The following is a 23615-nucleotide window of genomic DNA, read 5'->3' as shown; positions in this document are numbered from 1 at the left end:
CAATTTAATTTGGGAAATTTTCGGTCCCATCGGACCCAAATTGACAGATTTTTTTAGTTATGACAGACACTGTTTATGCATAATCCGAAACAGTTGGCCGCAGCTGCACAACTTTTTTTTTTTTTTTCAAATAGAAAATGTGTTTGACAGGCCCTACGGGAAATCGCGTGCATGGAAAAGGGTCATTCACCCCGACTCGTGTGCATTTCGAGGCGAACGTCATATTAGCGAGGGTGAGGGACGATAGGGCGAGAGATAGGCACTCGGTCAAATCTCACCCTTCACATTGCGCACGGCATTCCGTACCTGTGTACATCTGGCTTTCAGAACCGTGCAAGTCCTGACCCCTCAAATTTTCCGCTTCCCTCCCCCTTCTTACGGGTCTCCTGTTCATCCTCACGTTGCTCGATCTAATTCGTATGCGATGAAAAATTGTGTTGTCACTTCCGAGGAAAACGGGATATCCTTTCAGCTCCCTCGGGGTTTTTTTTTCTCGCTACACAATTTGTTTTATTGAACGTCAATGAACTCCGGGGTGTCATTAATTCTCGTGGAAGTGCCGTGAAGTGATGAGAACTGCGGCCGATTTCCGTCCGGGGATGACAACCCCGAGTTTAATGTTTCGTGAATATAGGATGATGTGGAGTGTAAAAATTCTTTTGTCGTAATTTTATTTGTTTCATTAAAATTTGAATAAATCAAATCTGGAGACTTCGATTAATTGGAAATAGTGTGAACACTGGGCTCTTCAAAGTTACAATTGAGTAATTTGAAAGATTATAATTTTTTTTACTGTAAGAAAATTGAAAAAAAATAATCGTCAAAGAAAATAAATTTTTTCCTATATCAGATTTTTCATAAATCAATCGGGAAAAATAAAAAAATCATTTAAAACACATGAAATTCCCGTATATTACATCACGTCTAACACCGGCTTCGAAAGCATTTATCGTTCGGTTCTTCTCGCCTGGAATATTAATGTGAAAGTCAAATAACTTCAAACAGTCCTCAACAAAGTGGAAACTCCGAGCGAACCAATTCCACGTTCCGCATGTCTCTGCTCCGCCAGAAAATTCAAATTCCTTAATAACTATGCGATATGCTGACGCGATAACTTGCCACCGGCGAATTATTCATTCCCCAATTCTCCGATAACTTGTCCATTATTCCCGCTGATTTTTTACCTAAACTCGGTCTCAAGCTTCTCAAGTATTCATACATGTGCATATCAAGCGCATAATACAAGATTGTTTACGCCAGGTATATGTGAACAGCTTTGGCGACAAACACAAGTGGCCAAGAGAGCTCGCCCTATTTTCCGGCTTCAAATTTTTTTTTGAATTTTGTTTTCAGAACAGAATTTTTAGACGATATTCACTTCCATTTGTTCTCATTTTATTTAGACGGGAAAAATCATGACATTTTATATATTTTATTTATATTATATTTACATTAGATTGTAAAATTAGATAAATTAAAGAATTTTCATTTTTCTGTCACATAAAATTCTGGAATTTTACTGAATTTTCAGTGAAATCTCAGATTTTCTGACTTTTCAAACCCTAAATCGCATATTTAACTTCCGATGATCGCCGTATTTTTCCATAAACACAAAAAAATATTCTGCAATTGTTACTAAACCACCCCCAACCCCACAAAAATTCCCAGACCTCCCGTCAATTTTTCCCACCCGATCCGTAATTTTTACTGAGAATTTTTCGCTGCAAAATTTATCTGAAAAAAATTCTCGCCCATCGGTGCTATTTCAACCCCTAAAAAAATTATTCCCGCGAACCCCTCAGATTTCCCTCAGTGGGGTAGCCACCCGATCGGCGGGTCTGCCGTGGGCTCGAGGGTTGAACGAAGTGGGCGACAGTGTCGAGGGTTACCTGTAATATTGATCCAAATCCCAACCCCTCTGCGGCCGCTCTGAGGGGAACCGATGTGTTCCACAACTGTCGTTGGATGTTTAAATAAAAATAGACTCACTTCGACACCCATTCGACGGATCTTTTAATAGTTGATCATTGGTTTTTAAGTGGAGGCAATCAACGCCATTTTTTATTCACAAATGACACCCCAACGTCCAGGTAAATGATCCATTTCATGTGACGCATGGAACCTGTTCGCGGGTAAACAGCTGTTCAAAATGGGAAATTAAATTATCTAAAGTACATACTATTTTGATGTAACGACTGGAACGGAAGGGTTGGGGGTGTAATCATGTTTTTCGGTGGTTTTTCGGGTTTTGGAAGGAACGAGGGCAGATGGGGAGGGAACGTTGAAAGGAAAATCGAAATTTCAGGGACGATTCGACAGTAATTTTTAAACAATACGACATTAATCTTCGGGAATTCAATTTTTAGGGGAAAAATTTACCTTCAGAAGAAGTATTTGTTTATAGTTAAGGAGTTTTTGTTGCTAGAGACAGGTGGGGAAAGGGCTCGGGAGAAAATTCAAGTTCTGGAAATTAAAAATTAAATTGAACATCTCGTCGTTGGAATTTTTGATAGTTAACACTTCAATATAAAATCATAAATTAATTAATTTGTAGATTGAAGAAATATCTTGATTTTTGTATTTGTATTCAACGGAAATGGGACGGACCTCAGGCCCGTTAGGCAATCAGCCGTCACCTGTGAATTATATTTATTATTTTGGAGGTTTAATTTAAAATTTTGAACATTTAATGTGGAGTGGAATTATTCTGGAAAATTTTCTATCTTCGGAGTCTTAAAAATTGAAAAAAAAAACATTTTCCGGAGGTTTCAGGGTCACTCGACGAGTTCTCGTCGCTGAAGACGTATCCCGGGGGTCCGCTAAATTACCGGAGAAATAATTAATCAGACCATCCGCGAGACGCCCTCTCGGGTGGTGCGAGGTCCCTCAACGATATTCCCGTCTTTATTCAACCGTATCTAATCCACCCCTTCATACTGCCCTCCCCCACTGCTGCCGACACCCATTTTCTCGTTAAAGAAGGGATGTTGACGGCGTCATGAGGCTCCGTCGACGGAAAATTTCGTTAAGCCGACACCGTCGCTTAACTTATTCCCCATCACTTTTTATTTATTCCCCGAAGAGAAAGTTTTCCGTAAAAATTATTTCCCTATCGATATGTAATCATCGTTCACGTTGTTGTGAAAACCAAAATGAAGGGGAGAATTTCAAAAATATATTTCATAAAAAATCCACAATTTCCTAAAATTAAAAAATTTATGTAAACGAGAAATTTATTTCTAATTATTCCAAAAAATCAAGGAAAGTCCTAAAAATTTTGGTGACTTTTTGGAATATTTGGGAACAGTAATTTGTGTTTAATTATTCCATGAAAATTCTCAAAACCAATTAAATCTCGTCCTCCCAAAAATCGGTACCAACTGTTCCGTAAAATTTCTGGTTTTTCTCATCCGGTCGGTCATTTATCCAAAACACTGCTCACGAATAATCCATAATCGAACTCTCTGCACGATTTATCGGAATCAGAGAGTCAATTCCACCCCCTCAGGTCAAATTTCCTCCCCAAAAAATTCATTTATTTTTTATATTTTTTATTCTCCCCTCTCCTCGGTACGAAATAAATTGTAACGCAAATTCCGCGTTTAATAGTGTTCATATATATAGAAAACCGTCGGTGTTTTCGAGCTTCGATTTAATGACTCAGCATGAACATTGCAGCCTAGGCTGCGGTCTCTGTCCCCTGACGCACCTTACGAAAATAGCAGGCCAACGTCTCCTGCTCTATTTACTCCGTCTGCTCGGTCCCCCTTTTTTTTCTTAAAAAAAGAGGACGTGCTAAAAGAAAAAAACAGCGATTGATCCCATGACCGGGGGAGCGTATCGGGGGTTTTGGGGGAGAGAAAAAAAAATTAAACACTCGGAAAAACCTGCAGTCATCGTTCGTTGCGAGAATTCCGTCCATGAAGTGGGGAAAAAAGGGACGAGATTGGATCTCGAGAGGAATGAGCCCCACAAATTGCATGCGGTAAAAAAAAACTGCCAGGTTTTTCACGTCATTTCTGTTCTATTCGGGGTGACCTGCAGCGAATTGCATATTAGCCAGAGACTTTTGAAAATTTCCGATCAAATTCTGACCCAAATAATTTCACTAAAATGATTAGTTTTCAATGAAAATCTCAAGGAAAATCGGGACATTTTTATTAGGTTTTTTTATGAAGTGAATTGAGTCCTACAATAAATATTTTTAATTACAACATTTATTTATAATTGCGATAAAATACGGGTAATTGGGTAAACTGTTGAGTAGTATTTTTTCTTCGTAATTAGAATAAAAAAATGAAAAAAACGTTTCCACTTTTTCTGGAAAAATTTACTGATTTTTACTGCAACTTTTCACGAGTCTTAAAATTTAATAAATTTATTAAGATCACTAGACCTAATTCCAGACCTAAATCACCTTTTTCTCGTGTCTTTTATGCTCTAAAACTCGAAGACTATTTACCTCAAAAGTAGCCTAAACCTCCCTCACCGATGACCCGCGGTAATTTCCCTCACACCTTCACATTCTCACTCGAGAATTGCGAACCTTCCACACAATTTCATCGAACTATCTCCCCCCACGCAGGTGTCCACGACATTTAATTATTTTCCACCCCCACACGATTACATTTGTACATCTCGTAATTTTTCATAAGACAATTATCATAAGACAATCCCCCGCCATTAGCAAAAGTATTCAATGAACATCGGAACATCCATTGGACACTCGAGATGATGTAAAGCACCACGAAAACCTTCTCCCGAAGGCTTTTCTCCTTTTTGCGGCTTGAGTTATCCATTCCTCCCTCCCAACGGAAGTGTACCCTCACTTGAGCAAGAGGGATGGCCGTGAAAATCCCCGGGTAAAGCTCTACGCGGAGGTTGCGATTATCGGGAATGATTGATTGCGAATCGAGGAAGGACGTGCACGTTAGCCAGGGAAACACTGGATGTGCAGCTCGAATCCAGGGATAATCGATAGCACCCGTCGTGTCCTGTATACCTTGTGCAACGTTGTACGTGTTTAAGTTTCATCTCGTTCGATTATTGCGATATTTGGTGGATAGCGATTGGTGAATTCATGATGAATCGGGTGTGCAGACGTCAAATGGGATCATAATCGTATCCCTGATGGGTTATCGAAGTTGTTGAATCGAAATATTATATCGAAACTACCCCTCTCACCTCCCCTCGCCACTGATTTGACTCAACCATTCACTTGGTTCTTATTAGAGAGCAATTAATTAGTAAAATAGTGTTGGATTATGGATAGGAATTGTCTTAATAATATAAAAATGATTTAACTATTAACTTTAATTGTTTATTATTGCACGTAGAAGGTATATGTATATATCTTTATGGTATGATGTCTCGAGATCAACTGACTGTTAGTGACAAAAGATTTGACAGTCTAGAGCCGTTTGACAAAGAGCCCTTGTTCATTCGTTTTTTTCTGTTTTTTTTTCTGATTTTAATTATTAAAATTATTCTAAACATTTTGATAGTGTTTGGAGAAAAACTATAAAAATTATGAGGTAGTGAGATGGAGTGAAATACAGATATAGACAGATGATTCATTTTTGGAAAGACATGTCAAGCATTTTTAAGAAATACTCGTGCATTTTCACAGATATCGAAAGAAAAAATTTGAATTGCAGTCACTGCGATGACGATTTCCCCGCAATTTTCTTAAAAGTAATTCATTAAGAGGAATGTTCATTAGCGTTATGTGAGACTCAAAGTGGTACAGCTGTCTTATCAATTCCCATATTGATATCAATTCTCAATTTTTCTCCTGTTTTCATTCGTCCAATTGAGCTCGAAAATTTGATTTCAGAAGTCGATTCCGATTGATATGATTTTTTTTTTCGCAGTGAGTGCAACTGAAATTATTGAATCGCGTTTTTTGAATTTTTTATTCTCCGATTTTCGGGTTTTACAAATAAAAAAAATACTGATATAATTTTCCTCAGCCGTCGGTTCTGTCTGAATGGGCTAACGACGACGGGGACGTTCTCGTTGCGGTGTACGACGTGGGGGACAGACAAACGAGCCGACGAAACAGAGAAAAATGGAGCGAGAAGAGCAGAATAAACAAAGCGGAATGAAAATACTGAAGATGAGGCTTTCTCGTGACTTCATCATCGTTATCGCCAGCTGACTCAAATTTTCCTCCCACTCGTGCGTTTATTTTTATTCCCCGTGCAAATAAAACAAAAATGGAGGACCTTTCGCGTCATTTCGTCCGGCTCCAACCGGTCTCCGTTCCTTTACTCCGAAATTCAGAGTTCATCGTTCTCATTGTTTTTTTGTTTTTTTTTATTGAGTTCTTGGAACAAAACGCAATATCCCCGTGACAAAATTTGACGGTTGCACACTATTTCACGTCCCCCTCCACGGTGTCGTCTCCAGCTCCACCACCACCTGTCCGGGTTGTTTGGCTGGCGATTGGGGGTTCCGGACCACTAGATTTTTTTATTCAACAATTTTACGTTTCGATCGGGGCCAATTTTGACTTCCACGTGCGAACGAAAATTTAGTTTTCACTGTTCGCTCTTTGTAAAGGAATTAGTTTTTTTTTACGCTCGACATGTGCAGCAGACAAGTGTTTCCGGTACAGACGAGAGGTACGAGAGGTGCGAGAGGTTGAGTTTAGGTGGATCGATTCGGCGAGGAAAATGGAGACAGCGGTGGTGATAACCGAGGGGATTTTTTTTTTTAATTATTCAGTCGAGTTGATAACGAAGTGACAATTTGTTGGGAACGCGGATGTAAATAGACGCACGTGACGGCAACCGGTGGAGTGGGGAGACTGATTAGGTCGATAAGGAGGGGGTGTAGACGAAAATGATGAGAACGTTTTTTGTCCGAAATTTTATGCACTACAAAAAGTTGCTTTTCACATTTTCCTCTAAATTGAGTCTGAAGGGAGATAATTGATGGTTAGTGGGCGGGTAAATCGATCACTGGGGATTCGTCATGAAGTGATTAATGAGCCGACGATTGTCGAGTGATTCGCGGCTTATCAGGTAGATAACCGGCATGAATCAACTGAGAAACAATTTCCGGATGAATAATTAATGTCAAATTCATTTTTTTATCCTGAGTTTCGAATTTATTTTATCAAAAATAACCGGAAAATATTGAAATTGAACTTCTGCAATCGGCAATTGAATTGGCCAAAAATCGGGGACTGAATTTATTGTCTATAATTTTTAGAATCGATCTTCCACTCCCACGCCAACGCTCTCTTGTCACTCATTGGATTGCAATCGACTGTTTCTCGGAGTAAACTCGATGCTCCTTTCTTCGATTCGCCTCGTTTCCCCGGATATTGTTCCCTCCCTACGTGCATTTGTGTTTTACTTCTGTTTTTTTTTTCGTTCCCCTTAACGACGATTCCAATAACAGACAGACAGCCAATAGTTCGCCGATTTTTCGTGAATACGAATACATTGTGAATTGATACATCAGTTAATTTTGGGAATCCAGAGTTTTTAGTCGTTTTGGAATGGCTGCTTCCGTGCGGAGAGTGAGATTTCCAATCAGGAAACGGTTCGGTTGGTCTTCCTTCTTCTAATATGTAGATATTTAAGGGCTGATGGGGCAAAACGGACATTCCACGTCCATTAATTCCATTAATTAAGTCCACTAATTAATAGAGCAACTGATTTTTCGTTCCAGGCAAATCACCGTTCTTCCCGGGTCTCGAGGAGCAAGGTGGAACCCTTCTGGAGGATCCAAATGCACCGGGTCAACTCGACGGTGTCAATGTTGGTGTGGGAGTGGGTGTGGGTGTGAGCGGTGGTATGAATGCACCGCAGAATGCGCCCTTATCATCACCGAGCCGCAGCAGCCCTCACAGCCAGGGCAGCGAGACCGGTGAACGCTACTCGCGGAAGGTCTTTGTTGGAGGTCTACCGCCGGACATCGACGAAGGTACGACGATGAATCTGTATTATTTTAATGATAATGCGGAGCTCGACGTAATCGGTGAAACGAAAGCCGAAGAGCGAAACAAATTCATGATTTTTTATTTCAACTGAGGGGTTTTTTTTTCACAGACGAAATCACAGCTAGTTTCCGGCGATTTGGGCAGCTGGTGGTTGACTGGCCACACAAGGCCGAGAGCAAATCGTACTTTCCACCTAAGGGATACGCCTTTTTACTATTCCAGGTGAATATCAGTATTTTTAAACAAATAATTTCTCCTGGATTTTTAGTTTTAATTTGTGGATATGATAAATTATTTCTCGTATTTTCACACGAAATATTCGATTTTATATTTCAATTATAAATCAATTTTTTATTAATTTTTATTAATTTGATGAAGTTGTTGTTGATTATTCATTGAAAATCTCTGTATTTCCACTTCATCCTAATTTATTCTATTAAGAGGCATCTTATTAAATTTCGTATTCCATTCATGATCTTAAATTCAAATTAAACAAATTGATATGTGAATTTTCTTTCAGGATGAAAGTTCAGTGCAACAGTTGATTGACGCGTGTATTCAGGATGAGGACAAGCTCTACCTGTGTGTGAGTTCACCAACAATCAAGGACAAACCAGTGCAGATACGTCCTTGGCGTTTGAGCGACGCTGACTTTGTTCTTGATGCATCAATGACACTCGATCCACGAAAAACAGTGTTTGTCGGTGGTGTACCACGGCCATTAAAAGCTGTCGAACTTGCCATGATAATGGATCGGCTTTATGGTGGTGTTTGCTACGCTGGAATTGATACCGATCCAGAGCTCAAGTATCCCAAAGGGGCTGGACGCGTTGCTTTCAGCAATCAACAGAGTTACATCAGTGCCATTTCGGCGAGATTTGTACAGTTGCAACATGGCGATATTGACAAAAGGGTGAGGATTAATTTATTGTTAATGTACAAGTGTTAAATAAAATTTCATCTATGAAATCGTTGTGGGTGGAAAGAGCAGATGTGTAAATTTTCACAAGAAAAATCGGCCTTTCCATCGCTGTTCGAATGATTTTAAAAAAATGTTGGAATAAATCAAAGTCAAATTTTGATTTTTTTATCGACAGGTCGAGGTGAAGCCCTACGTTCTTGACGATCAAATGTGTGACGAGTGTCAGGGACAACGTTGTGGTGGCAAATTCGCCCCCTTCTTCTGTGCAAATGTAACCTGCCTTCAGGTAAGTTTTCCCCTAATTATCTCGTCACATTTTCTCTAAAATGCTGAACTTCAAGAGGAAAAAATTGAAAATAAAATAAATCTGGACGAAGTTCAATTGATATTTTGGGTCGATGCCCCTGAGAATCTTAGAAAAAATGAAAATTATTCTTTGTTAAGAATATATGATTTTTTAAAAATATATCTTTGTAAGTGTTAGCAGAAGAAAATTTTTTTTTGGAACGCGTATCTTCACCTAAAGATCTTAAATTCCGAAAATTTGTAAAATAAACAATAAAAAAAATTATTGATTTCAGTACTACTGTGAACACTGCTGGGCAACCATTCACTCCCGACCTGGTCGAGAATTCCACAAGCCCCTGGTCAAAGAAGGCGCAGATAGACCCCGAGCCGTACCATTTCGCTGGTGTTAACCCCAACTGCATCGCACCTAATGATCGTCACGGCCCTTAGCTAATTAACTGTCAACCCAGCCTCTACTACCCCGAGTCCCTCTCCCCCAATACCGTTTAACTATCACTATCTATACCGTCTACTCGTCACTATTTACTACTGAATTTTATCGCTAATCTAATTCTTGCTCTACACCTTTATTACTCTCTAAATTAACCGACGAAAAGATGCGAAGAAAAAAAAAATAACTGGATTATTACGACTCGATGAGGCTTTCTCGGATGTTCGAGAAGCCGGGGGATTGTCAAATGACATGAATTTGAGAAACGTAAGTGAAATGATAATTGACGGCCCATCGATGACGATCATTAACCTTTGAGTCTCATCGATTGTCACCAGGAGGCGAGTGACAAGTTGCGAAAAAGGAAGCGATGAAAAAAAATATATATTGTGAGACAGTGAAACACTTTCCTCACCCTCTTCCACTGATTTAGAGAGGCTGGAATGCACTGACTAATTCTTACATCCTCGGGGGGGTCATTGAGACGCTGAACACGACAGAATTATCGGAGTGAATAATTGATGACATTTTTCTTTTCAATCTATGATGATACAAGGGACGAAGCAAGTGCGTACTAAATGATGTCACGTTTCATCGCCTGTGTACTAGCGAGATATATGAAAATTCTCTGTATCGCAAGTCTCTAGATATTTAAGAAAAAAAATTTTGAACTAAGGTGATGATTATTCAAATAGGGAATGAATTTGCGGTGTGAAATTTTTTTTTAAGCGCATAATCTCCTTGTTTCAGGGAGTGCGTTGTGGATTGGCAGTGAAGTGAGACGATAATGACGAGATAAGTGTTTTGAAGGTGGGAATGATGTTGAAGAGTTTAATTTTTTTATTATTTTTTGTTTCTTTATTATTTTATTTGTTTTTATTTTTTTTTTTTTTCAATTTAATATATTTTTGAGCTCAGAAGAAGCTCGATACTCGACGGCTCACAGGGAGGGTAGTTCACGAATCTCTCGTGTTTAATTGATAAATCGTGATGACGAAAGATTTTTTTTTTCTAATTAGCGTCAATTTCAGTTGATAAATAAGTAACGAGAATTCGTTTTTATACCTTTCGTCGAATTTGAGTTTCTTCCCAGTATTCAATTGACTTTTATTTTTTATTCATTGATTTATCGATTGAATGGTGTGTGTAGATTTTTCATGAACCGAGTGATTCATTAGAAGAAAAAAAAACGCAACTCTTGATATAAAGACTAGTCTGTTCCAATGTTTAATGTTCATTTATCAATTGAGGCTTGAAATCAAGTCTAAATACTGAACAATGTCTTTATAAAAATAGATTTGCATATTTACCCGAAACCCCCTCCACCCATCAAACCCCCTCTCCAATTTGTAAATAGCTAGTTGAACTATTTACCGGATAAAAAAAACAAGGGCCCTCCCATTATCCCCTCTCAACGCCCTCTTAATGTACCTAACTAACGCGCAGTAGCAGCGGTCAAGAAAAATAAGCACACTTAAACGAAAAAAAAATGGGAAAAAAATTAAGTAATAAAATTACCAAAAAAAACCCACACTTTTTCTTCTCGGTGTATATAATCAAACAAATGCAATCGCGTAGTTCAAATTGAAAAGAGAAATGGTACGGTTTAATACATTTTCACACGACACGGACAGTCTACGAAAATTTAACGAAAAACAAGGTGCAATTTATTGGCAATTTTACGCGTACATTACGTGCGTTACAATGGACATTAGACGAGTACAATTGTGATGGTGGAGGAGAAAGTATTGGTGGAATTATGGACAATGATAAAATTTTTCATTGTGAATAAACATTTTTCTTTCTAGTTATGGTGCAGTGGTAAAGTGGATTTCTCGTAATTTTTTCATGTGAGAATAGAAAATTCCCTGATTTGTTGGATTAAATTTCTTGGATTTTTTCGACTAAATTATCAGAAAGTCAATTAGATAATTCATGGAGTCGAGAATTCTTTCAGGAGATAATACCATTGTAAAGTTAATTGTTTTAATTTTGAAATAAAAAATTTCCTTGATATTGTTTCATGAATTCTCTTATCATGAAGTCAATTAGACAATTAATTAATTAGGTGATGAATTAAAAAATAAATGACTAGTGAATATTTGCATTTTACCACTCCACTACCAAAGTATTCATTCCACATTTCTATTACATCACACATTTTCTAATATCCACCGAAACAAATACACAGAGAACGGTAACACGTAGTAAATTGCGCAATTTAATTATCACAAATAAGCAATTAAACACAATTTAATGAAAATAAAAAGATTAGAGTGAAGATGAAAAGCAAAAAAGGTAAAAAAAAACAAAGTAATCTCCACATATATATACACATATATATATTTATTTTTTTGGTCTCCTTTTTGTATATAATGCTCGCCGCCGTAGGAAATGGCTGGCATAATTACATAGGAAGGAAAAATGGGGATAATTAAATCGCAGTTTTCGATGTCACGCGAGAAAATTCAAACGCGAGATTTTCGATGAAAACAAATTTAACAAAGCACATGTAACGTCACCCTTGAACTCTCCTCCCGCGTGATTGAGCCGAATTGAGTGTCACTCAGTTCGATGGAAATAAAAATGTTATATAGGCAAATTTTCGGTACAGTAGATAAAGTAATAAACTCAATTAAACGGAAAATATATATTAAATAGGTGAATAAATGAGGGATGTGTTGACGTTCTCGGGGATTCTGTTCACAAATTTTTTTTTAATTCAATGGATTTGATTTCTGAAACATTTTTCTGATGGAAGGGACGAACAAATAATTTTTTTTGAGTAAATAGAGAATAATTTTAAAAATAAAACATAAATATTGAGTTACAGGTTTAATAATTTAACTGCGTAATTCATTTAATATTTTTTAACGTTTCTAAATTCAAGAGTCTCCCCCCTGAACGTTGAAATACAACCTCAATAAAAAACATTTGGGACAACGTGTCGTCAGACCTAGTTAGTGCAATTTCAAACGCAAATGTGAATTTTTTAGATAAAAATGAATATTGAATAATGCGGGTAACAATAAACTACCCTAACATCAATAGGACCTTTGGAGAAAAAGCCGTTCGCGGATGGAAAAATTTATAAATATATATATTGTATATGTAATATAAATATAAATCAATTCATACAATTTTTAGATATAAAGTCATAGTTTGCGCATAACGAGAACTTTTTTGTCCATAAAGATATAAATTTTTAAATGAATAAAATATCTCAACGGAGTTTTTGAAGTACCGAGAATGTATTTCAACACACGTTCACACATTTACATTTAAAAAAATGAAAACAATACAATTTTGGGTGCATGACTGCATGCAAATCATATACGAAAGAGGTAAATGAATTATAATAGAAAAATCCGTACACAGCGCCTGTGCGTTTTTAGATTAAAATAAACAAAACAGAATAAAAGTAATAATTGTAATAGCAAAGATCGTAATTTTTCGGCCATTGGGTATGTGTAGCTTACTGTCTATCCTGCTCTGTGTCATCAAGATGTTTTTTCGTGTCGTAATAATGCTGAGTCGGAATGAAAAACTTGAAAAAAAAAATAACAACAATTCATTGTCGTTAATGCCAGGTCGCGCGCGAATACTGGATCCAGTCGGTGTGAAATTCCTCGTTAAGACGAAAATCCATAGTCCGTTGTGTAGAATTATATTTTTATAGTAGTGCATAAAACTTTTAACGGAATGGTATTACACGTGTCGTAAAGCTACTGGAAAATTGCGCAAGTGCAGGAACATTCGGGGTAATTAAAACTCTCGGGACAATGGACACTTGATGATTATTACAGCAATTGCAGGGAGTGGGATGAAAAGGGGAAGAGGAATTGATTACAGTGACAACTGGATAATTGCCAGGGACTCCTTCATTCCCAGAAAAATCTGCCCTCAATTTTTGCCTCTCCATAATTTTGATGCTGATTATGAGAAAAAAAAAATTGAAAAATCAGCTCATCCCACCGTGTCACACCCCCACCCCAAAGCAACCCCAACGGCATAACGTGACTCTGAACACGGTATGAACAACGTAATTTTTTTCCGAAAAGAAAACTCCTCTCACCATAAAAAAAAGCGTAAAAATCCAATTTTCCACTTTAACTGATTCACTTCCCCTACGGAAGGACTTTCAAAAAATCTCACCGACACCTGAGAGAATTACCGAAAAATGTTCCCCACGATGTTCTCCAACTAATTAAGATGCCCCCGAAAACCCCAGAAGCTCATTCTGTTCCATTTCGTCCTTCCCACGGACATAAATATTCACTAAAAATGTTTAGAGCTCAATTTTGTCGCTCACTGATTACCGAACGGACTAAAAAAATAGCACCGACGGTGCAGTAATTTTTCCCAGACAGCAACTAACAATTACGCAACGTTATTTTTACCGATTTCATCCCTTCGCGCCCTCAACCCCCTCGCCCCCGACGAGGTTCCACCCGCGCGTGCCGTAAGAGCACGAAACACCGGGCGCGAGACGATATATTTGTAAACGAAAAAAAAAAAAATGATAAAACCCTTTTCGAGGACTTACCGATCGATACTGAGGTTTAACAAAATACTAATTAACTATGTTAGATGTGATTCATCACCTCCTTTGTAATATGTGTGATAAAGCATAATATATATATATTAATGTATGTATATCAAAATATACATATGTGTGTATATATATATGTACTAATATATAATTGATAATAATAATTTAAATATTTATTATATCGCTGCATACCTTAAAGGTTTGCAATTGAGATGAAAAATAATAATAATTAAAAAAAAAACAAAATATTAGGTACTAATTGCACCGTACGAGAATAATGATGAAGAAATAAGCAAAACAATGAAACATTCACCCGAAGCAACAGTAATCACTAATTGCAATTAAACGACAAGTAACTTATTTATCATTTTTTTTAATTAAAAAAAAAATGCATATTCCACGCGCGCGTTCTTTAATTCGTCGAAGCAACTTAAAAAAATATAAAACTCCCCCTCCCTTCCCACACCCCCCTACCCGCCCCCGTCACAAGATAAATAATAATGAGGATGAGAAGGTAAAAAAACAAGTCGATAATAACGAGAACGAGGAAAACGTTTTTATTAAATAAATTCAATTAAATGAAATGCATCTCTCGGACGTTTCGATTCGTTCGATATTTATAAATATTTTAAATAAATTGAAAATAATAAAAAAAAATTGTAATAGCTAATCGAACTCTCATCAACAGCCACTCACGGTGGCTGAGAGTCGTAACAATGGTAGTCATTTAACGATAGATTTGTATTTTTCAGTGTTGAAAAAGTTTTTTATACCGCTGTTATATTCTTGTCTAAATGTCTTAGTTCAGGAGTACGATTGCAAGTGTGTAAAATTGTGAGTATGACAAAAGAAAGGGGAAAAAAATAAAAAAAAAACATAGGAGAGATGTGTGATGCAGATTTACCGGCATCGTCGATATACGTGTGGAAAATAGGATGAAAAAAGGGGGCAAAAAAAAAAAAATTGTGCATGAAAGTGATTGATATGAATTTGTTTTCGATTAGGAAATTTAGAAAAAATAATAATCCAGAGACTTGACGCGCGAGTCGTCCAGTTTAATCGTCGAAATTCGGGGGAAAAGTATTTTTTTTTCTGGTCGATTGAATAAATTGATTCGAATTTTAGGGGCAACATACAATTTATACTCATGAATGGGCGCGATAAGAGGAAACATACACAGACACATTTCGTACATATGTAAAGGGCCACTGCTGCTCATACCTCCTCTTCCCCTCCCCCCCTCCCATACCCCATCGCCAATAATTAACCTAATTAATTTTCTTTATTATTTCAACAGCGAAATATTTTCATTCATTTTTTTTCCTCTCGCTAAAGTGAATTTTTATTTTTTTATATAGAATTATTGAATTACCATAAAACATAATTGTAGATTTAAACAAATCCTTAGTGTCTATAGTGAAAAACAAACTCCGGATATTGTTTTTTTGTTAATACATACATATATATATTTTTTTTAAAAAAAGGAAAAAAGATGGAAAAACTGAGAAAAGCCTATGGAAAAAATATATATATTAATTGCTCGTGCAATCGGGGAAATGAATAATCTGATGCCTGAGAGGCACATCTGTGACCTGTGAATTCTTTTCTTTTCTTTTTTTCTTTCCATGAATTTTGCAATTTCCTTCGGGGATGTACAGACACGAGGGCATCAGCTTCCTGCTGAATACGGTGATTATTCGATGCTGAGGGACTCGATTACGTTAAATAATCGATTTGAAATGTCACCTGAGCGTGGATAAAACCCATACGAATCTATTTTTTTGTAATACACGAACGTAATTAATCAATTTTTAATTATTATTTTTCCATCCTAGATACATGAATCGCTGACGTTAGGTAAACATTAATTGTCACTATGCTTAAATCGTAGAGATCTCCATATACCAAAGATACACACGAACAGAACACCCGGACATGCGGCACTGTTGCACAGAGTGTGAGGGAAGAGATTTAAATTGATTGGAAAATGTGAAACAGATTTGTCAGTGCAATAGATGAAATACTTTATTTACAATTTTTCTACAGCAGTAGATTATACATTTCGCCCCTTTTCTGCGAAGGCCTCTATGAGGGTACAATATTACTCATCACTTTTCTGTGATTGATGGTGATTAGTTCATTGGGAAATTGTCGAAATAAAAATGACATTTCTTTAATTTTTTAGTTTAAAAAACTAGAAGAAAAAGAGGCCGGTGTTGATTGACCAGAAAAAGTCTTCAAATTTTTTAAAATAAGAAATGAAGAGGAAAACTTCGTTTTGATCTGCTCCTGATGAATTAACGAATTAATAAACAAGATACATCATTAAATAATTGAAACAAAGAAATCCAAAATTTCCAAATATCGAGGGCTGTCTCTGGCGATTCGTGGACTGACCGCGCGTGCACTAGGTATAAAGTGTAATTGTGCTTAAAATAATTCGTTTAATAATTGAAATGATCGATGAAAATTTAATGACCAAAATTCGTCGAGATAAAATAATTGGCGAAATTATCGTTTTCTTCATCTAGCTAATAGGGATTTAATTAAAGTTCTGAAGACTTCTTACAAGAAGCAGCTGGGAGTAGTGCAATGTTTTTTAATGGAACTGAAAATTGAGTGATAATGAGTGATGAAAATTATCCCGGTGCGTCTAATTCACCCCCCCAAAACATCCCAAGCTGGATCATCTCTCCCTAGATCACTAGTCAAACCTGTCCAATTCGATTGGATCACAGTTAAAGGTAGCGAATACGTTCAAATACTGATGGTTGTGGATGACAATGATGTCCGAGATTTTTTCACTCACCATTATCTACTCCAATTGACACTGTTAATGATAGAGAACGAGCCGAGAAAGTAAAAAAATACCTCGAGGACGATTAGCACGATTTCAACCCTCGACGTATAAACGAAAATGGAAAAAAAATTGATAAAATGAGGAGAAAAAATCTGAATGAATCGATTAAACTCGACTAAGCTAAATTAACCAATTTTTTCACATTTAAAGTACTTTTTTAGTCTAAAATTTATCAATCTTACCCCCACGTGTGTTTTCTAGTGAATGAGAGTTTCGATTGATTGTTCTAGGGTAATTTCAGAGAGCTCAGAGAAAGAGAGAGAGAGGGTTTTATATAATAATTTTTTTTAATGTCAGATGTAACGCCCACGCGTTTATGGGATTCCACAACACAAGACACTAATTTGTGGAAAATGAGAGAGAGAGAGAGAAAGAGAAAGAAAAACGAATGTCCGGAATAATTCGATGATTTTCAGATAACGCGACGTGCGATTCCTGGATTCTCTCGTCATTGTTTTTGTGTTCCTTTTGTAATCATTAGTTAAAGTCAAGTGGGCTGGGAATGAGTGCATTAATCGAGGCGGGTGACTAGGGGTGAAGTAGACAAACAAATGATAAAGAATGTTTAATAAACGTAAAATGAGAAAATTTTTGTATCTGAATAAATGTTAAATCGATGATGAACCAACTGGTGTCACCATTGAAACCCAATTCATCCAATTATTCCTAGTGATATAATAGTGTCGTACCGTGAGTAAATATGTGAATGAGAGTGCTGTGGGAAGAATGTGCTGAGACATTTTTTGCGATTACATAAATTCGCTGGATTTTTCTATCGATTAATCGAAGATGCGTCGTAACCGCTAGCCAATTTGCTCCTACGAGCTCTTTTGTACTGTTCTTTTTTCTAAAAAAGATAATCGATTAGTGGTTAATGACAGCAATTAGTGAAAAATGGGAATAAAATGATATATTAATTAAAGGTAATGTGTAATCTACATTAACGAAGAAAATACGCTTAGAAAATTTCTTTCTTTATTTACACTCACACTTGACACGCGCGTTACACTTAAACACATTTCAGAATTTTCAATAATCCCTTTTTCGCGAATTGTTTATCTTAAAGGTCCTTTGAACGTATGAGTAGCTAGATCGATATGACTTTTTTTGGACTCGGTATTTTTCGAAAATTTGTATCGATCACCGTTATTGTTGTTTAAATGTGGTTTGTCTGTCGTCCTTCGGATAATTTTCAATAATTTTTTTTGCGTAGACGGTTGGACAGGACAGGATAGGGACGTACAGTCTAGTGAACGGCAGAGGTTCTTCAATGCAAATTTGCTGAATTTTTTTCACGTCAGATCAATAATTTTTCTCGTTTTTTTTTTTCAATAATAATGAATGGAACAGTGGACGGTTCGCATGAATTTTTCCAATTTTCAGAATTCCTTTTTTTCGTGTCAAATGCATTGGGGACTCGTTTCGTGTTCATCGCGGGGTGATCTCAACATATGCGGGGGGACAATGCTTGAATGCTAGAGAACAAAATTAGAACAGGAGAGAGACGATGTCAGTGACAGTGATATTCGTTGATAAAAAAAGGCGTCAAAAAATTATGAGAATAATATCGTCTCGAAATTTAGAGGCAAGTGAGACGATAATTTTGATTATAACATTAAAAAAAAATGATGAAGTGTGAGCGCGTATGAGAGCAAAAAAATTCAAGTACAAGCGAGTATTGACGAAGGGTGGAAAATTTTTTACCTTTTTCTAAATAAATGAAACTAACAAAAAAAAATTGATAAACAAATTTAATATGAATGAACTGTCGGTCGTGCATAAATTAAATTTTAAATAAATTGTTTGTAGTGAAAATTTTTTAATATGTGAGAAAAAAAGGACAAAAATAAACAAAAAAATTGATTTGTTGTAATAAAAAAAAAGAAGAGGTTTAAAAAATTGTGAAAAATTTTCTCGGCTTTTTTTAATGTCGTCAGCTTTTTTCTATGAAAAGCCCATTTTAAGTGGCTTGAATTTAACACAAAAAATGAAAAAAAAAATTGTAAATTAAATATTAATTGAATATGAATATCTACGGGGGATAAATATATATAATTGATCGGTACTGCGTGGCGCATTGAACCGATTTAGGTGAATATATTAGGTAATATTACTAGCTGAACGTACAGTATTACCCGTGTACTGGAATGTCAAGCGTTTGTTTGTATTTTTATTTTATTTTCCCCATTTTTTATACCTAATTACTCCTGTTTTTATTATTTCTCTTTTTTCTCCATTTTTTTACATAAATCGTCCTTGTTATGCATTAATGCGTACATGCACGTGACATAGAATTAAATCTGTTATAATTGAACAAGAAAAATCAAAATTTCTTTTGTAACAAAAAATAATTGAATTGAATAAAAAAATGATTGATACTGTAACGACCCGACGATTTTTTTTTATGAACAAATATCAATTTTAAACGAGATCAGGATATAGGAGGTTGTTGATTCGTGGAGCAGATATAATTGAAGGACAGATACGCGCAACACACGGTGACACATCATGGACTACCAGTAATTGACACTTACACTGATATCAGTCTGTAGTGAAGTGGATTATTTTCAGCCTTCAATCCCTTAAAAAAAAATTACCCAAAAAATTTTGTCATCCAGAGAAAAATTGCCAAATAAACTGAAATTCTCATGTGATATGAGCTAAAGTCGTTACGTAAAAGTTCAAGTTCATTTGGTAATTTTTATTGAATTTTTATTGAACTTTTCTTTACGTGCAGGAATAAATTTTCAGGTCAAGGACTTTATTCTTAATCACTGCAGATTCTACGATATCATCAGTAAATTCCGGTCACGTCGTGACCATTTATAATTAATTTTTAGGGTAATTGTTATGAATTGAAGATAATTTGTGGAACTTAACGAGATTAATTACAACATTTTTTAGTTGTTTTTAATATTCATTGGTTATAATTCAATAAGTACAATTCACTTGTGAAATTCGCCACTTCACTACCGAAAGGGGAGGAATGGTACACCCCACACAACTTCGATAATCGATAACTCTAACAAATCACATTAGGAATTCTCGTGTTGAGTATATGTACAATCGAGAATGTTCAGTGTGTTTTTCGATAATTAAATTTGCTTGTTTTTTGCCACCTCTCACGTACTAAATATTCAAAGCGTTTTAAATAAAAGAATTATCCTATTGTATAACAATATTGCTGGTATAGTAAAATTCAAAAATAAGGAAAATACTTGGAAAAATATTTACGAGTCGGGCTGTGTCCACATAAGCTATTCACGAGTTATGCAATTTTTCCGAAGCGTTCTCTTTATTGAACTCTTCCTAATTTTTATCGAACCTTTGTTCTCACTCGAGAATTGCGGAATTTTCACGTAATTTCTGTTAAAATATTTCTCTCCGTGAATAAAAAATTGTAGGACTGATGTGCGAGCAGTCACGACGAGCAAATTTTTTGTCAATGTCCTGGTCGTGGCAAAAACGATGAATTTTGCTCGTGAATCAGTTCCCTTCGTTTATCGATTGTGAGCAAAGGGGATTTAAAACCAATAATTATTTATTCTACAGAGCCACCGCACCACCCCAATCGATATTTGCTAAGGCCCTTGGACCCTGTGACAGTCCTATTCAGTAGTCAAATAATTAATAATCGTAGATTGATTAATGAAGGAAAAAATAATATAGATAGAATTTATTTTTTGGTCGCATAATATTGTTATCGAGGAATAAATTAGCGAATGATATTTGAAAAACGTGTGCGTGTGTGTGCGTGGGTTGTATCTGTGGGAGTGAGAGAACACGAATTATTTGGGATGGAGAACTCGACGAAAAAGGGAAGCAAATGGTGAACACAAAATTTATGATCAGGAACAGGTGCAGTTTTAGAAAATGACTTTTTAAATTTCAGGTGATTAGTCACGCGATTTCTAATGACGGAGGAATTATGAATTTTCTGAATTTCCGATTTAGAAATATTTGTTTCGATTAATATTTTTAGAGATATTTTCCAGATCGATAAACTTCTAATGATGAGAAGGTGTTGGCCTTCGCGATCGTGAAAATTTAATGAACATTTCCATTTCTAATTGGGATCGAACGCTCGAGATTAGGTGACAGAAAAGGATCGATTCTCATTCGATTTCAGGTGATGGGATCGATGATTTCAGAGGTTTGCGAAGAATAGGACTACAACCGTAATTGTTTAAATAATTCCATCAATTTAGAATTAATGATTTCAGAGGGATCGAATGAATTTTAATCAATAAAAGAAATCAATAAAAGAAAATTATGTTACTCTTTTGTAAACCAATCGAAGGTCAAAATCTCTTGCCTCCGCTAACTGCAGTGAATTCCTGAATTCCCCTCGCCAATCGCCCCAAAAATTCCCCTCCCCCCTGACAAAAACACTGAGAAAAAAAAAATTTTTTCCAAATATCCATTTACTTGAGGAAAATATTTATTTACTCAATCCTCCATTTCTAATTCGAGTACCCCAACAATTATGTTATATCTCGCTCCGCAATTACGTACGTAATTTTTAATGAATATTTTTCTTCGTGCAATGAGAGAGTCCTTCGGGTAAAATAAAAAATTCCCAAAATCGCGGAGGGAAAATGAAAAAAAAATATCGCGATGATTTGGTAGAGTGCGGTGGCTGTATTGTGGCATTAATAAAATTAAGAATAATCTGTAATGAGGTAACTGGTGATTTTGATTAAATCTGAGTGTCTGACACGCGAGTCTCTGTGTTCGTTTACAATAAAAATGAGAAAAAAAAAATTAAATGTCAATCCGTAAACCCCATTGGATGTTTTACTGTACTTTGAACGAATTTCAGGCTGTGAAATCACCGTTTATTCGGTTAAAAATGGCAACCAGATGTGTTAGATTGGTAAATGGACACGAGAATACATTCAATGCCTCATTCGGATAACAGTAAAATCCACCTACGTGTAACGCGATTTAGCATGCGAGTCAATGATTAATTCAATGATTAATTAATTAATTAATTGATCAACGGGATTGGATTTAAGTAATAGGAGAATCGATAGCATGTAATAACGGAGAAATTGATGCCGCGTGGTAATTTATAAAGGTAAAGAGTGTGTCATTGCGAGAATAAACAAACACTCAATACGTCTCGTTAAATTCAAATGAATATATAAATAAATAAATAAATACAGTAGAATTGTACTTTCGTGCTCGTTTTTTCAATCACTATTATAATTACCTAAAAGTAATTTGTACTATGTAACTATTACTATTTTTATGAATTTTTGTACATTTTTCTAATTATTTTGTATAATAACCCTTAGCGGAAAGAGTGGATTATAACAAAATGTGAAAAAAAAAATACTAAAAAAAGTTTAAAACCATTTTAAACAAGTCTGGCACCTCCTGTAAGTGTTCAAGCGGATGTCGATGATGGGGATTTTTGGAGATATATAGCGAAATAATTATTTAATAAATCTTCAGTGAGAATTTATGATGAATATGTTCAGTGTGTGAGAGGATTTTTTTTTTCAGAATGGGAGAGAACTTTTGGATTGTCATTTCGTTGAGAAAATCATGAGCTGTGAGAGGATTCCACGAGTATCGATGATGTCCAATGTCTGTCTGTAATTTGCCCCTCTGTCTGGAAAAATATCGTCGCCCGCTAGTCCTTTGTCTGCCTGTGCTGTATTTTTAAAAAAATCAAGCAAGAAATCAAGCTCTGAAGGGAGATTATTTCTCAACGTATTTAAAGTGAGAGAAAAATTCAATAGTTTATACTATGTAGAAATAATTTTTCGCCTATAAAAGATTTTTATGTTTTGTATTTAAACTAATGGAGAATTCGCAGAAGAGAAACAGTGACGATGGCAAATAATAAATTACCAATTATCAGTGACACTGAGTGACATTTTGCCGAGGTAAATTGGGCGAAAATTTTTGATTGGATGCGCGATGCGGAGATATCGACTGGATTGAGTCAGACTATTGTTGCGATGTACGCGCAGTGTGTGTACGTGTGTGTGGATGTGTGGATGTGAGAAGAAAAAAAAAACCTCCTTCGTAATCGAGACGTGTTTGTTATAATTATAAGAGTCACTTTTTTTCCTTTTTCTTGAAAAATGAAAATGCTATAAAAATAGATCAATTCTTTCATGGAATTATTCATATTGTTGTTGAATATCCTTCACGATTTTTAATAATTTGTTTCAGTGGATGCAGGTAGGTACGTTTTAATAATAAAATTATTTTTATCTTGTTAATTACACACTAGAAAAAAAATTATTCATTTACTTCAGAGAAGTAAATGAAGATTTGGCAAAAATAACTTTTTTCTCGAGGATTTTTACAAAATTATTTATGAAAAAAATTGTCAGACGAAATTTTGCTACTTCAATTGTTAATTCCTTTGAGTCCCATAAATTTCCTATTAAATTAATATTTATTCCTTCGCCAATCGTGTGATTTTCTCTGGTTATTCGTTTCGCTAGAAATTTTTCTCTCATTCTAACATATGCCAAATTCCAAACAATGAATAGTGAAGGGGATTTCCATAACTCCGCAATTCCAGCATATGAATTCGAAAGTAGAAAATTTTCACGTGATGCGAAG

At 35.8% G+C, this 23615-nt stretch overlaps 1 protein-coding gene across 4 annotated transcripts in view; it reads left to right on the top strand.

Annotated features, from left to right (window-relative positions):
• Orb2 (orb2) overlaps positions 1-23164 on the top strand; it is a 101293-nt gene extending 78129 nt beyond the window's left edge. The window contains exons 4-10 of one of the 4 annotated variants that reach the window (XR_010300363.1): positions 7684-7938; positions 8064-8176; positions 8475-8867; positions 9052-9162; positions 9458-10291; positions 10366-10425; positions 22539-23164. Coding sequence is in view for 1 of the 4 variants with exons in the window: in XM_064136093.1 (XP_063992163.1) it covers positions 7684-7938; positions 8064-8176; positions 8475-8867; positions 9052-9162; positions 9458-9574 (989 nt within the window). In the remaining 3 variants the exon portion in view is untranslated. Of the gene's footprint in view, positions 1-7683; positions 7939-8063; positions 8177-8474; positions 8868-9051; positions 9163-9457 lie in introns of all 4 variants that reach the window. The other 3 variants (XR_010300361.1, XR_010300362.1, XM_064136093.1) reach the window with 3 other exon arrangements.
• Positions 23165-23615: the final 451 nt, after the last annotated feature.

This window comes from Diachasmimorpha longicaudata, chromosome 17 (assembly GCF_034640455.1).
Source record: "Diachasmimorpha longicaudata isolate KC_UGA_2023 chromosome 17, iyDiaLong2, whole genome shotgun sequence".
Classification (NCBI taxonomy): domain Eukaryota; kingdom Metazoa; phylum Arthropoda; class Insecta; order Hymenoptera; family Braconidae; genus Diachasmimorpha; species Diachasmimorpha longicaudata.
The sequence above is the reverse complement of the archived record's forward strand: the minus strand, read 5'-3'. Positions and strand labels throughout refer to the sequence as shown.